Source organism: Rhinoderma darwinii, chromosome 8, assembly GCF_050947455.1.
Source record: "Rhinoderma darwinii isolate aRhiDar2 chromosome 8, aRhiDar2.hap1, whole genome shotgun sequence".
NCBI classification, from domain to species: domain Eukaryota; kingdom Metazoa; phylum Chordata; class Amphibia; order Anura; family Rhinodermatidae; genus Rhinoderma; species Rhinoderma darwinii.
Window position 1 is genome coordinate 8,994,545 of NC_134694.1, and position 13,816 is coordinate 9,008,360.

At 46.2% G+C, this 13,816-nt stretch overlaps 1 protein-coding gene across 2 annotated transcripts; it reads right to left on the minus strand.

The window, feature by feature from the left end:
* Nucleotides 1-271: 271 nt before the first annotated feature.
* Nucleotides 272-10,760, minus strand: ZWINT (ZW10 interacting kinetochore protein). 2 transcript variants are annotated; one of them, XM_075834933.1, is made up of 10 exons: nucleotides 10,701-10,760; nucleotides 8,472-8,568; nucleotides 7,773-7,890; nucleotides 6,326-6,492; nucleotides 4,633-4,653; nucleotides 4,399-4,544; nucleotides 3,437-3,599; nucleotides 2,082-2,221; nucleotides 1,218-1,377; nucleotides 272-1,135 (listed from the first exon to the last, which is right to left on the minus strand). In XM_075834933.1, exons 1-10 carry the CDS (start codon nucleotides 10,718-10,720, stop codon nucleotides 1,064-1,066), a joined length of 1,104 nt encoding a protein of 367 aa, XP_075691048.1. In that variant the 5' UTR covers nucleotides 10,721-10,760; the 3' UTR covers nucleotides 272-1,063. The 2 variants fall into 2 exon arrangements, with proteins under 2 accessions (XP_075691048.1, XP_075691049.1); XM_075834934.1 differs by lacking the exon at nucleotides 10,701-10,760 and adding an exon at nucleotides 10,648-10,695.
* Nucleotides 10,761-13,816: the final 3,056 nt, after the last annotated feature.

The window sequence follows — 13,816 nt, forward strand, 5'->3', positions numbered from 1 at the left end:
GATCTTCCCGTGGCATCCCTGTATATTACCACAATGTGTGATTACACCCGTATTACAGCCACAAATCCCAGCCTGACCCGCAATCTATCAGCATCATCTATCCCTATGATAGTGTGAATTCCGGTAAGACCTGCAGCAGTAATATGGGCATAAAAATAAACCCGTATGAAACCAGCCTTTAATAGATCACTTACTTTCTATACTGGGCTACATCTATTCTCCAGTGACTATAATGGGTGTTTTTTTATCTTTTATTGAATCAACACAGGCAGAACTGGAGAAATGTATTGTAAAGCACATAAAAAGATTCATCAGCGACATCGAGAATGTGAGGCAGGAAAAACGGGTACAAATCAGAATCATTAATAAACTCGGAAAAGAAGAAGAAACATCTCTCCCTGAGCGGGGGGGGGGGGGGGGCACTCTTATCTCAAATGCGTGTGGATTTAAGTCCCTCCGTGTATTAATCTCAGTCTTCACCTCCTCCATCTTTACAACCTGTAATCCAATTTGACTGAGATGGCTTCACAGTAGCGGATTAACTCCTTTGTGCCGGTGAAGTTCCCACGTGGCTTTTTTGGGGGAAGGGGGGTGTTTTTGTGATGGAGAACTAAAGAAATCAAGCTCCGTGGTCACCTGCGTCTTGCTGTTTGATCATTCTAGAAAATGCATGGAATATGTAAGAAGTCTAGCAAGAAAACCTGCCTGGCACAGGTTCCATTATATGTCAAGAGCTGGCAGGACTTCTGTCGTAAATCTGGGCTCGCTGCTCCTTGTATGTTCTGAAGCACAGCAGCGCAGTTGGAGCAGACTTGCCGCCCAGTTGTGCTGTTCTGCTCGGTCTGCAGAAAGTAAAAATGAGATTTATTGAAGCGATAAATGGAACAAGTGTCTAGTACGAGCCCTTTAATGCCAGATCTCCGAGCCAGCAGTGATACATAGGACAAGTCAAGAAGAACCTTGTACTGGCCGAAGTCTTCTGTACGCAGGCTTGGGCTATCAATGATGGTATAGCTACATAAATACAGCTCAGTGTTGTTTCTTATGGTCTCCATGGATCCCATCAGGTACTGAAGTCAGGAGAGCGGTGTAAGTATTCCAGCCAATCACTCAATGACGGGTTCTCACCAGGAGGCTAGATGCCAAAAATAAATTTCATTCCAATTCCATCACAACCATTGCACCCCATCCCCCCCAACACATCTGTAGCTTTCTACCTTAATGTTGTCCGAAACGTGTGACGGTTCTCCGGTTTTCACAGACAGCAGCCGGACGCCTCCACTCATTGGGTAACCTAATGCGATCGCCAGTCTGTGTTGATTGTTCCCTTTAGAAAACAGAAGCTGTCGCTCTATAGGAAGCCAGTCAATGGCAAACCTAAAATAGGACAGTAAGGATTAATCCTGGTAAGGAAGGGAGACCTCATTTGCACAGTAAAGCTGGCCATACACATTAGATTTAGGTTAGCCGAGCCCTCTGATATCAGCCGCTATCTAATATGTATGGCGTCGTACCGACTCTCCCATGACAACAGTTATCGGGGAGAGAAGAGTCAGGCATGTTAAATTTCAACATGCCCAATCCTTTTGTTAGTTATTAGAATAAGCCAATGCCAGAGAGGCTTTCTAGCAATACACATTCATGCTGCGCCAATCCGAGCCTGCATGGGTATTGTAGAGTCAAGGGGAATAGCTGTCCGCTGAGCGACCGCCATCAAAAATTTATAGCCAGCCCAAGGTCGCTCAGCGGACAACTGGGGCCCGACTATGGGCCCATACACCCTGTACATAGGGAAGAAACAGAAAGACTTGCTGGCATATCGCTAAGAAACGTGTGGACAACTGAATTGCGGGGTATATAGAGCTCCAGCTAAACGCTATAGCCGTTCCAGTGGTCAGATATCCACCTAAATCCCAATGGCCTATCCCAATTACAGGCCATCAATGTTAAAAGCTGGGAAGCCCATGCTAGTGCAGCGATCAAGAAATGTGATTCGCTGCCATGAGCAATATCCGTTTCACACCTACTGTAGACGATGCAGTATATACACAGTACATGGTGGAGCCATTCTGCAAGGTTACCTCTTTTGTAGTTCTTTCAGCTCATTCATAAGTCTGGCATTGCACTGGAACCAACACTGCAGCTCTAGGATGGTCGGAGTGATATGAGATGTAGGCCAGCGCTGCAGTTCTGGGGGGAGCCTGGGCAATGAGCCTTCGGTCTGCAGAAAAATTCAGATATTTGTCCGTAAAGGAAATTACTACAGCTGTGTGTGCATGATTGCTACAATAACCCATCGGTTGCTGGCTATTCTGCACTCTACAGACAGCACTGGCTACCAGCGTTCAAAGTCGGGAATACCCCTGAAAAATAATGGCGCAACACATGGTACAACCGATTGGTAGCCACTACTGAATTCTCCTTTGAGATATTGGCTAAATGACCCAACAGTAGGATGGCTGTCACATATGTATGAGAAATTAGTTTTCATATCGCCTGTGAAATTTCTGGGTATTACCAGTGCCAGGTATTACCAGTGCCAGGTATTACCAGTGCCAGGTATTACCAGTGCCAGGTATTACCAGTGCCAGGTATTGCTCCTCTATATAAAAAAAAACACGCAGGGCAGGGGGGAATCTTAGGGCAAAAATTGCTAGCTTAAACAACTCATCTATGAGTTATCCTATGTAGTCACTAAGGCTATGTTCACACGCTTACTAGAAAAAGTCTGAAAATACGGAGCTGTTTTCAAGGGAAAACGGCTCCCAATTTTTAGCCGTTTAAGCAACTCGCATTTGGAGCGTTTTTTCTTTTGAGTCAATGATAAACAGCCCCAAAAACTGCTCAAGGTGGTGACATGCGCTTCTTACAAGGCTTTTTGTTACGCGGCCGTTTTTAAAAACGCCCATGTAAAAAACACCCCGTCGGAACAGAACGCTGTATTTCCCATTAAAATCAATGGGTAGATGTTTGGAGGCGTTCTGCTTCCGATTTCTTAGCTGTTTTCCGGGCCGTTTACGGCACGTAAAAAATCACAGAAAATAGGCCGTGTGAACATACTTTAAGGGTGTGAATGTGGAATACATTGTGTGTAACGTTCACACGGCCTATTTTCAGCCGTAAACACCCCGAAGGATGGCTGAAAATACAGGGGCTGAATGCCTCCAGACTTCTACCCATTGATTTTACTGGGAAAAACTGCATTTCAATCCCACGGGGCTTTCTTTATTCGCAAGTTTGTAGAAGCGACGTGTAAAAAAACCATGTCACTTCTTGAGCTGTTTTTTGTCATCTCAGTAGATAAACAGCTCCAAAAACAGCTATAAAAACAGAGCCCGTTTTCCCTTGCACAGCTCAGTACTTTACAGCCGTTCTTTGTTTGCCGTGTGAACATAGCCTTACGATGGAGTCTCCTTTTCCTGGACCGTTCGCTCACCTCCACCTGAAATGCTCCCTCGGATGTCCAACGCAGGTTGACCCTTAACGGTGGGATCTCAATCTTCTCACTGACATTTATATCGAGAACAAGTTCCTTCTCCGCAACAGATACCATGGACACTCTCTGCAGAGTATTCATGAGACCAGCAAGTGTCCAGTTCCTACAAGAGATTGAAGGTTAATATGAAGGGATTGCAATCACATCGTCCGTTTCCTGGGTTTAGAACATGTAGCACTCTTTCAATACGCTTTGCTTTAAAGAGAACAATTCACCTGCCCATACCTGCCGTTATATTTGGCGCCCGATATGTAAATAAGCCCCTGAACTGTCAATAGGGCGTTTCTATCTAACTAAATGGCAAGGGGGCGTGATGTCATCGCTCTGTCTGTAGCTGATTGGACAAGGTCAGTGTCAGGGCGGCTTGCGCTGTGTTCCCTCCTGCGAGATCACACACCGACTTGGAGAGCGCTCCGCAGAGCCGCCAGTCTGTGCGTGATCTCGCAGGAGGGAACACAGCGCAAGCCACCCTGACACTGACCTTGTCCAATCAGCTACAGACAGAGCGATGACATCACGCCCCCTTTCCATTTAGATATCAACGCCCCATTGACAGTTCAGGGGCTTATTAACATACCTGGCGCCAAACATAACTGCACCGATATGTAAATAACGGAGGACGATTTGTGAAGCCCGGCCTATTACATGCTGCACATATATGGGCAGGTGAAAAGTTCTTTAAAATCTAATCCCCAGGCGCTGATTTATAGGCAGAAGTCATCACAAGATACGAAGAATACTCCTCAGACAGCTATGGATGCCTCGTATCATGTAAACATTGCCCCCTCCCCTCGGAGAGCAGCGCCTGGGACTAGTATTTTAGGACCAATCTTTAATTTCCAGCTATTTTAGGGATTCTTCCCAACAGGGAGAATCTCTTAATCTGTATTCTCTACTCTCACCTGTTCACAATCTGGTTCCAGCAATCTGCCGACTGCTCCAGTTTCTGCACCGCATCCTTCAGCTGCTTAAGCTGAACCTGACATTTCTGTAGCACCAGCTGCTGCTTCTGGAAAACTTCCTGCAAATGCTGCCGCTTCTCCTCAGCCTGAAAGGCAAAAATAAATTACACCAAGATGAAAACCACTGGAGCCGAATGACTGAAAACTGAACGTAAACCAGCAAAGATTCAGTACCTTCTCCTCTGCCAGCGCTTTCTGAAAGAAAACACAAAGAAACGTTAAGAACATTTGTAGATTGGGCTAAAGTGGAAATCGTGAAATTCTATAAACCAGCATTTTTCTACCAAGACACGTTCGCACACATACGAGCCTTGACAGCAGAGGACAGCGCTGGGCTGTTTTCACCAGCCCTGTAGACATTGAATAGAACAGCAGCGGACATGGGCGATCGCTGCTCCATACAAAACAATCCTCAATATGAACACGTAGTGAGAAGGAACAGGAGTCAGGACCCCAACTCTAGTTATTAGTGGGGGACCCCAGCAGTCACATCTCCCTGTTCTGTCCTCTCCGGTCTGATTTACGGACAGTGTGTCGGCCGTGTTTCCCGGACCGACCACAGTTCATAGAGCTGGGCTCCTAGCATTATGATTATCGAGGATATTAGGAGTCCCTGCTTCAATGCAGGAATACTGCCCCATACCGTAATCATGCTTCCAGTATGGGACAGTATTCCTGCGGAGAGGCAGGGACCCAAGCATCATAGATCCGATCCTATGAGTTATCTATGAACTGTGGTCGGGCCGGGAAATATGACACGTCTATATCACTCACCTTAGTCCAAGTGTCCCCATGTTTCTGCTCCAGGGGCCTTGAAATACCAGAGGAGATAGTTCACCACTTGGCGCAGGGCTGTTTTTACACTTTGTTTGGCCCAGTGCAGAAGTTGCATGACGGACTGCCCCCCCCCCTCCTTAGCAGACTGGATCGCTGAGGGTTAATATTTTCGTTCCCAGTAATCAGGCTGCACTGTAGTGTCCTGCGCTTGTCACGCAACCCTCCTCCCTGCTCCTATATCGTCTTCCTTTATCGACTCAGTTGGCGTGGTGCCGCTACGCATTCATTTATACACATGAGGAGACAACCGGGCTCTTTATACATCAGCCATTAATGAAGGAGTCGGACAGTAGAGTCAGAAGCTTAGATTTAAATTTTAGATTTATGCCAATTAGTTTCTAAATAGACAACTGGGCCTTGTAAAGAGAAGTTTATGACGATGACTGATCAGCGCCATACACTTCTCATCGTTCCAGCCCAGCTTCTTTCACTGCACACACAGCGTGATCTCACGAGATCACGCTGTGCTGTCATTCACAGCGACATCACGCTGTGTTGTGAGAGTAAGTCCCACAGAAACTTTACCTAAGTGTCGGGAGTGTGAATAGACATCGCATCCCGGCTGGAGGCGATGTCTATTCACTCTCAAGACACTTCAGTAAAGTTAATGTGTGAGTAAGTGACAGCACGGCGTGATCTCGCGAGATTGTGCTCTGAGTACAGCTAATCATGAATGAAGAGAATTGTATGACACCGATTCGTCACTGTCATACACTTCTCTTTACAACGCCCACTTGGTAAAAAGTTTAAAAAAAAACACCCAGTTGTCTATTAAGAAACTAATTAGCATAAATTTAAAATTGTTCATAACTTTCTAAAAAATGATAGTTTCGGAAAATAAAAACCATTGATCTCTACATTAGAGCGCCGATCAGACAATGTAGGAGATAAGGCACTTATAAAGTGGTGACAGACTAAGAAAGCTGCCCATCTCATTCGAGGTAATGTTATCTGTAAATCAGACTGAATATCTATTGCGCCACGTACGAAGTCATCAGGTTGATCACTGGCAGAGCGGCCTCGTCCTCACCTGGGTGTTGTACCTTTGCAGAGTCTCCTCCAGCTGAGTCTTCTTCTCTTGTATAAGCTGAATCCTCTCCAGGAGCTGTGGGATCATCTCCTCCACTTCTTTCACCTTCTCCTGGTACTCAGATTTAAGAGCCTTCCACTTCTTTTTTACCTGTTCTACCTCTTGATCTAATAAATTAAAAAAATAAAAAGAAAGTCTACAAATAAGGAACGGAAAACATTTGGGGGATGGAGTAGCAGTTTTTCTACAGATGCCACCAACATCACTACCCCTCCTGCCCTTACACCAAATACCGCACATTCCTCAGGCCAAGCATTTTACCTTCTATGTGGTCTTTAACATCCTTCCGGTTATCTCCCCCACACAGCCTGATTTTCCAATCTGGTGACCTTTAAAGGAGTTTTCCACCTTCTGACAACTGATGACCTATCCACCCGATAGGTCATCAGTACATGGTCTGTGGGAGTCCGACACCCTAACCCCACACAGATCAGCTGGTCCGGGGCCTCGGTGCACCGGACGTACAATCGGGAAGCACTGGCGTGAATAGGAGCGAACCTGCAGCACGGCCACTATGCTATGTACGGAGCCAACTGCTTCCAGCTCCGTACATAGCATTATGTGCCATAACATCCGGTTCCCACAGGCCACCGGAACAGCTTATCGGGGTGCAGGTGTCAGACCCGCACCGAAGATATACTGATGACCAATCCATTGGATAGGTCATCAGTTGTCAGAAGGTGAACAACCCATTTAACGATCTCAGAAGTCGTTGGAGGGACACATTAAATGGACAACCCCTGTCCAACCACTTAGTACCCCCTTTATGAGCCAGAACGGCAAGCTGTTAAAGCAACTCCCGCTCTGGCAGACCCCAAGCCGTTCATGTTTTACATTGACAGCATATTCTTTTAAATGGCCACCATGTAAGGCCTAACTGAGCATGAGCGTATTCGGCCCAAGATATACAGTCCGCATGTTGGCCGCATTTCCCGGACCGAACACACTGCAGGGAGCCGGGCTCCTAGCATCATAGTGATCTATGTAGGAGTCCCTGCCTCGCTGCGGGAAAACTGTCCCGTACTGTAATCATGTTTTCAGTACAGGACAGTAGATCCGCGGGGAGGCAGCGACACCTACATAGATAACCATGATGCTAGGAGCTTGGCTCCCTGCAGTGTGTTCGGTCCGGGAAATGCGGCCGACACCTGGACCGTATATCACGGACCGAACACGCTCATGTGAATTAAGCCTTATACTACATTTTCCCTGCAGTGGTCGCCGATTGCTGTGGAGGTTCCCATATGAAAGGGGTCGTCTGTTGCAAGACAACCCCTTTTTTGTGAAAACTTGTTCTTGATAATCATGTCCGTCAGAAAATGTTCTGATTTTCAATCCCGGACCCTCCCAGCATTCATCACATCTCAGATTACAGGCGACTCCTCACTCAGTATCCCCGGGCCCGTCTCCTCCCAGTTGGCAGAGTGCGCTTCTTGCAGGAAATCATGGAGGGAGTGCAGGACATGCAGCTGGCTATACAGCATCTTCTGCTTTCTGAGTTTTTCCTGAAAAAAAGATAAAACAAGTTACTTATGATGTCCACTGCCACGTCATACACACTGGTGGTTTCTATCTAATGTAATCAGCAACATGCAGAATAGGAGATTACAAGACAAGAGCCTCGCTCACAATGGCCAAGCCCTTTATTCAATATGGTCATTACAGTCTAATACGATGGGGAGGATCTTACGAGAGAACTACTGAAGTCAATGGAGGGCCCCACAGCAATCACCTCCGAGCTATGAGGGGGGGGGGGGGGTGCATTTAGTACAGACATTGAGGTCCGGTGGTCATTCCCACTGACTACCAATGAAGAGGCGGAGCTGATGTAATCACTGATCGCTGATCATGGGGAGTGGAGCGGCGATCTACATCTAACTCTTTACATTTAAAGGAGCATAAACCTGTCATTAGCCAGAAAACCCCTTTAAGCTTTATATAGATAAGACTAGACGACCCCTTTAATCAGATGTATGTTTTGCAGATATTCTGGAATAAATCCTCGTAGCTGCCATATACCACAAGCATATAAAAGCAGAACGTGGCAGGTCCACGCAGCAGGCAACATGGAGGACAGGTATCTCACTATGGAATAATCCACCAGGACTTTAGCTGGGATCCCTCCATCTCCTTCTTTATGCCGCACGTCCAGACAAGGGCTGCTCGAGAGGGAATCCAAAAGCCTGCAGGGAATAAATCCGGAGAAAAATCAATGATCGCCTCTGATAAACGGATATGTGATGCACGGTGTTAGTGCGTTTTCATCTTTTTTGTACAGTTCCCCTTTAAACTGTACAAGCAGTTCTATATAGACCCATACTAACAGGAATGTGGAGTTGGATGAGGTCTCCCACCCCTACCCTCAAATTTTAACGTAGAAACTGGCACAATAGGAAGTGAATGGGGAACAGTTTGGCCGCCCAGCTCAATGACACCAGGTATGACCTATGCAGCAGGGATAAATGTGTTTTACTGGCTTCCTGTTAGCTCTCAGGATTAAGGTCTGTACAGAGCATGCTGAAGATCTGCAGTCTTAAAAGAACATTAAAACGAACTTTTTTTTAAATTATTTTAAATACCCCGCATTCCTCCCAGCCTCCTCCATGTTCAACTCTTGTCCTGAATTACAGCACCACAGGGTTCTCCCCCCAGCTCTCCTCGATACCCAAATGGCAAATCTACACATGGTCGTCCTGATATTATATGTTGATATACATAGTATATGTAACACATAATCAGGCAATGTACAGTCAAAAACCATAAAACACTACATCTCCCAGAACGCAATGAAGAGGAGAGCAATATAAGATATTGCTCAAGCGTTTCAGGTCTTTCTGTCTGCATTGAGCTGCTGGGTGCAGCAATGAATGAGTCTGGGGAAGGAGTCTTAACGTAACTTATGATTATACCAAGTATTCACTAAGGAACAAGAAAATGAATGACAAGTCCGGCCACAATGGTCTCCATAGCACTATATAGGACATGTGGGGGAACTTGGAGGGTTCTTAGTCTGCGTCTCAGGCTCTGTCTCCCAGATCACAGGTAATACCCCGACAAGACTGACAGGACTATTATCCTCACACCAGACCTAAGCCGATTGACCAACCACCGTCACTCAACTGTGTTAACCCATTATCTTCTATTTTTAAAGGGCTGTTCTATACTTCACAGGAGTCTTCTGTAATAAGAAATAAGGGACTACAGATTTACTGTTCAGAAGCCTGGAAAAGCTGGTGACAACCTTTGTAGAAGCTGTAATGATGGCCATATTGTATTACAGAGCTCTCCCCAATAAAAAAAATATACAGAATAGAAAGTGACAGCTGGACTAGTGGTTATGGCCTCTAAATCACATCACCGGGCTCCGCAGCACACATGACATATTAGGATGGCATGTATAGGAGCCGCATGCCGAGCAAACACGTAACGTAACGTTATTAGAAACTCCATTTATGAGCAATCTGCACACTGCAATGGCTACCCCCTATTGGTCATAGAGTGCAATGGAATAGCACCCCCTAGTGTACTAATATATATCAGCCATAGAGGGCAATGGAATAGCACCCCCTAGTACACTATATCTGCCATAGAGAGAAATGGAATAGCACCCGCTAGTACACTATAACTGCCATAGAGAGCAATCGAACAGTGACCCCTAGTGTACTAATATATCAGCCATAGAGTGCAATGGAACAGATCCCCTAGTGTATTATATATCAGGCATAGCGTGCAGTGGAACAGCACCCCCTAGTGTAATATATATATATATATATATATATATATGCCATAGAGTGCAATGGAACAGCGCCTAGTGTACCAATATATATATATAAAAGCCAGAGAGCAATGGAACAGCACTCCCTAGTATACTATATCTGCCATAGAGAGCAATGGAACAGCACCCCTTAATGTACTATGATATCAGCCATAGAGTGCAATGTAACAGCACCCTTTAGTGTAATATATCAGTCAGAGCGTGCAGTTGAACAGCACCCCCTAGTGTACCATATATAAGCCATAGAGTGCAATGGAACAGCACCCCTAGTGTACAATATTGTATCTGCCAAAGCATGTAATGGAACAGCACCCCGTAGCGTACTATATAGATCAGCCATAGAGTGAATGGACCAGCGCCCCCTAATGTACAATATATCTGCCATAGAGTGCAATGGAATAGTACCCCAGTGTATATATTTGTGGACAGTTTGCCCCCCGGGAATAAGGCGGCTCACTTTATTACCCAGCACGCACAAACAACATACGTTCGTCTCTAGGACTCGACACTGTTGGGTATTTTCCCGAGCCCGATACTAACCGCTGTGCTGTCTCCGCCATCTCGTCACAGCTTCCCGCTGCCAAAATACAAATTTTATTGGATAGCCTTACCTGCATTCTTATAGGCTATTGCACTGATAGGTCCCGCCTCTACCCAGAAGACCTTGCGTGTATTGTCTTGGAAACTAGGTTTAGCTGTTCTAGACGCCATGTTGGTGGAGGCATCGAAACCCTAAACTACTGATTTCTAATATTCATATAATAGTCTGTTGGTTGCGCTCGAGCGTAGCTAATATGTTGCTAGTCACAGATTGTATGGTAAATGCTCTCATGCTCTGTAAATTATGTCTAAGATTGGCTTGGTGTTCTGAGACTTGTAGTTCCACCACAGATGTGCCCACTTCTGCTCCCATCTTGTAATAAAGCTGTGTCATACCTGGCACACTGGGTATATCGAGGAGATTCTGCGTTGGACGAAGTGTCACGTGCGCTACGTAATTTTTTTTCTCATGTCCCATCTATTTATATAGGACATGACCACAAACTACGGCATTAGAATCACAAATAGTGCATATGATCCCCTTTATCACAATCTGAATGAGTACAGACCCCCAAACAAATACTAACTACAAATACAGACCCCAGACAGGACCTCCTATTCAAATACAGACCCCCAGAACAGATCCCCTTAATACAGAGCCCAGAAGAGACCCCCTAAGTACAGAAACGACACCAGAACCCCAAAATAAATAAAGATCCCAGAACAGACACCCTAAATATAGACGCCCTAACGTAATACAGACCTCAGACCAGATACTCCCCGATCCTGTAGTCCTCCTAATTCCCAGGTGCCACCGGCCACAGCGACAGGACGTTGTCTGCAGCGGCACTTGGGAGCGGAGAGGATGGCAGGAATGGAGACAGGTGAGTATTTTGTTAGAACAGGAGATTTACCTGCTCTTCCAGGAGTGTCGGAGGTCTCCCCTTTTTTCCAGGAGAATCCAGGAAAGTTGGCAAGTTTGAAGATGTGGACAATAGAATTGTAGCTTTTTGAGGATTTAGGGTACATCCACACACAGCATAAACACTGTGGAATTTTTATCTGGACTTTCCGTGTGGAAATTCCGCGGCGTGTTACAGTAGCAGCAAAGTGGATGAGAAATGAATAAAATCGCATCCACGCGCTGCGGAAAAAGATGTTGAAAAAACGTACGGAAATTGGCCTGCGGTACGGATTTTCAAAATGCAGCATGTCAATTTCTTAGGCCCTGTTCACACAGAGTTTTTGACGCGGAAACCGCGTCAAAAACCGCCCAAAAAACAGCCGCAAATGCCTCCCATTGATTTCAATAGGAGGCGAAGGCGTTTTTTTACCGCGAGCGGAAAAACCGTCTCACGGTAAGGCTATGTTCACACAGAGTTTTTTGCAGGAGGAAAATTCTGCCTCAAAATTCTGTTTGGGATTTTGAGGCAGATTTTGACCTTTCTGCACGCCATTTGCTGCAATTTTCGCAGCGTTTTTCGTGGCGTTTTTTCGCTCGCGCCCATTGAGTGCCACGGCAAAAAACTCAGCGAAATACGCTTTCTCTGCCTCCCATTGATGTCAATGGGAGGTTAGAGGCGTAACCGCGCAAAGATAGGGCATGACCCTTCTTTCTCCCGCGAAGCGGTTTTACCGATCGTGGGAGAAAACCAGCTCTGCCTCCCATTGAAATCAATGGGAGGCATTTTTGTCTGGTTTTTGACGAGTTTTGCAGAGCGGTTTCCGCGCCAAAAAAATCATCAAAATACTCAGTGTGAACAGGTCCTAAAAAGAAGCGTCATGTCCTATCTTCGGACGTTTACGCCTCTGACCTCCCATTGACATCAATGGGAGGCAGAGAAAGCGTATTTCGTGCCGTTCTTTACCCATAGCACTCAATGGGCGCGAGCGAAAATCGCGGCAATCGGCGTGCAGGCAGGTCAAAAATTCAGTTTGGGATTTGGAATTTTCCTCCTGCAAAAAACTCTGTGTGAACTCAGCCTTATGCGAAAAGGCTGCGGAATTTCCGCACTGAAAATCCAGACGGAAATTCTGCAGTGTGTGGACGTACCCTTAAAGCTATATCACTGGATGTATTTCTAAGTATACTAATGCACGCCGTTAACAAACTTATTTTTTCTCGAATTTGTGAAACAATGCAAAGTATTCTACTGCAAAATGATTTCTATGGTTGGAATGATTTTCCATATAAAAATCAAGTAGATCATAAGGGAAAATCTATGTACCAAAAAAAATCTAAAAATTTCGTTGTGGGACAAAAAAAATACTGTTTAATAAAATAATTGAAAGTCAAAAAAGATGTATTTAAATGAAAGGGGTTTGTCCACAAACACATGTACCCCCCACCTACAGCACTTCAGGAACCGCTGTCTCCAGTAGCTCCATAGAAATGAATGGAGCGCTTATCGAGCATGCGCACCAGCGCTCCATTCTCATGGAGCACTTCGGGGGACTTTCGGCCCCCCGTTCTCCTCATCACTGGGGGTCCATGAAAATGAAAATCTGAAAAATGGCTGCGGCTGAAAGGGGTTAAAAGCAGATTTTTATATACGTGGAAGAGCTAACTTTGCTGGCTGTAGCTTGTGTGGGGCAGTGTGGTTGGCTCTTATGGAGGCAGTGTGTCCGGTAATATCGGGCGCAGCGTGTATGGCAGTGATGGGAGCTGTGTGTCTGGTAGTGGTGGGAGCTGTGTGTCTGGTAGTGGTGGGAGCTGTGTGTCTGGTAGTGGTGGGAGCAGTGTGTCTGGCAGTGGTTGGTGGGAGCAGTGTATCTGGCAGTGGTGGGAGCAGTGTGTCTGGCAGTGGTGGAAGCAGTGTGTCTGGCAGAGGTGGGAGCAGTGTATCTGGCAGTGGTGGGAGCAGTGTATCTGGCAGTGGTGGGAGCAGTGTGTCTGGCAGTGGTTGGTGGGAGCAGTGTATCTGGCAGTGGTGGGAGCAGTGTGTCTGGCAGTGGTGGAAGCAGTGTGTCTGGCAGTGGTTGGTGGGAGCAGTGTATCTGGCAGTGGTGGGAGCAGTGTGTCTGGCAGTGGTTGGTGGGAGCAGTGTATCTGGCAGTGGTGGGAGCAGTGTATCTGGCAGTGGTGGGAGCAGTGTGTCTGGCAGTGGTTGGTGGGA

Coding starts and splice junctions, on each gene's coding strand:
- ZWINT (XM_075834933.1), bottom strand. CDS start 10,720: ATGGCGGAGACAGCACAGCG. Junction 7,891..8,471: donor TCCTGGTGGATTATTCCATA/GTGAGATACCTG, acceptor TCTTTTTTTCAG/GAAAAACTCAGAAAGCAGAA. Junction 4,545..4,632: donor AAGCGCTGGCAGAGGAGAAG/GTACTGAATCTT, acceptor TTTGCCTTTCAG/GCTGAGGAGAAGCGGCAGCA.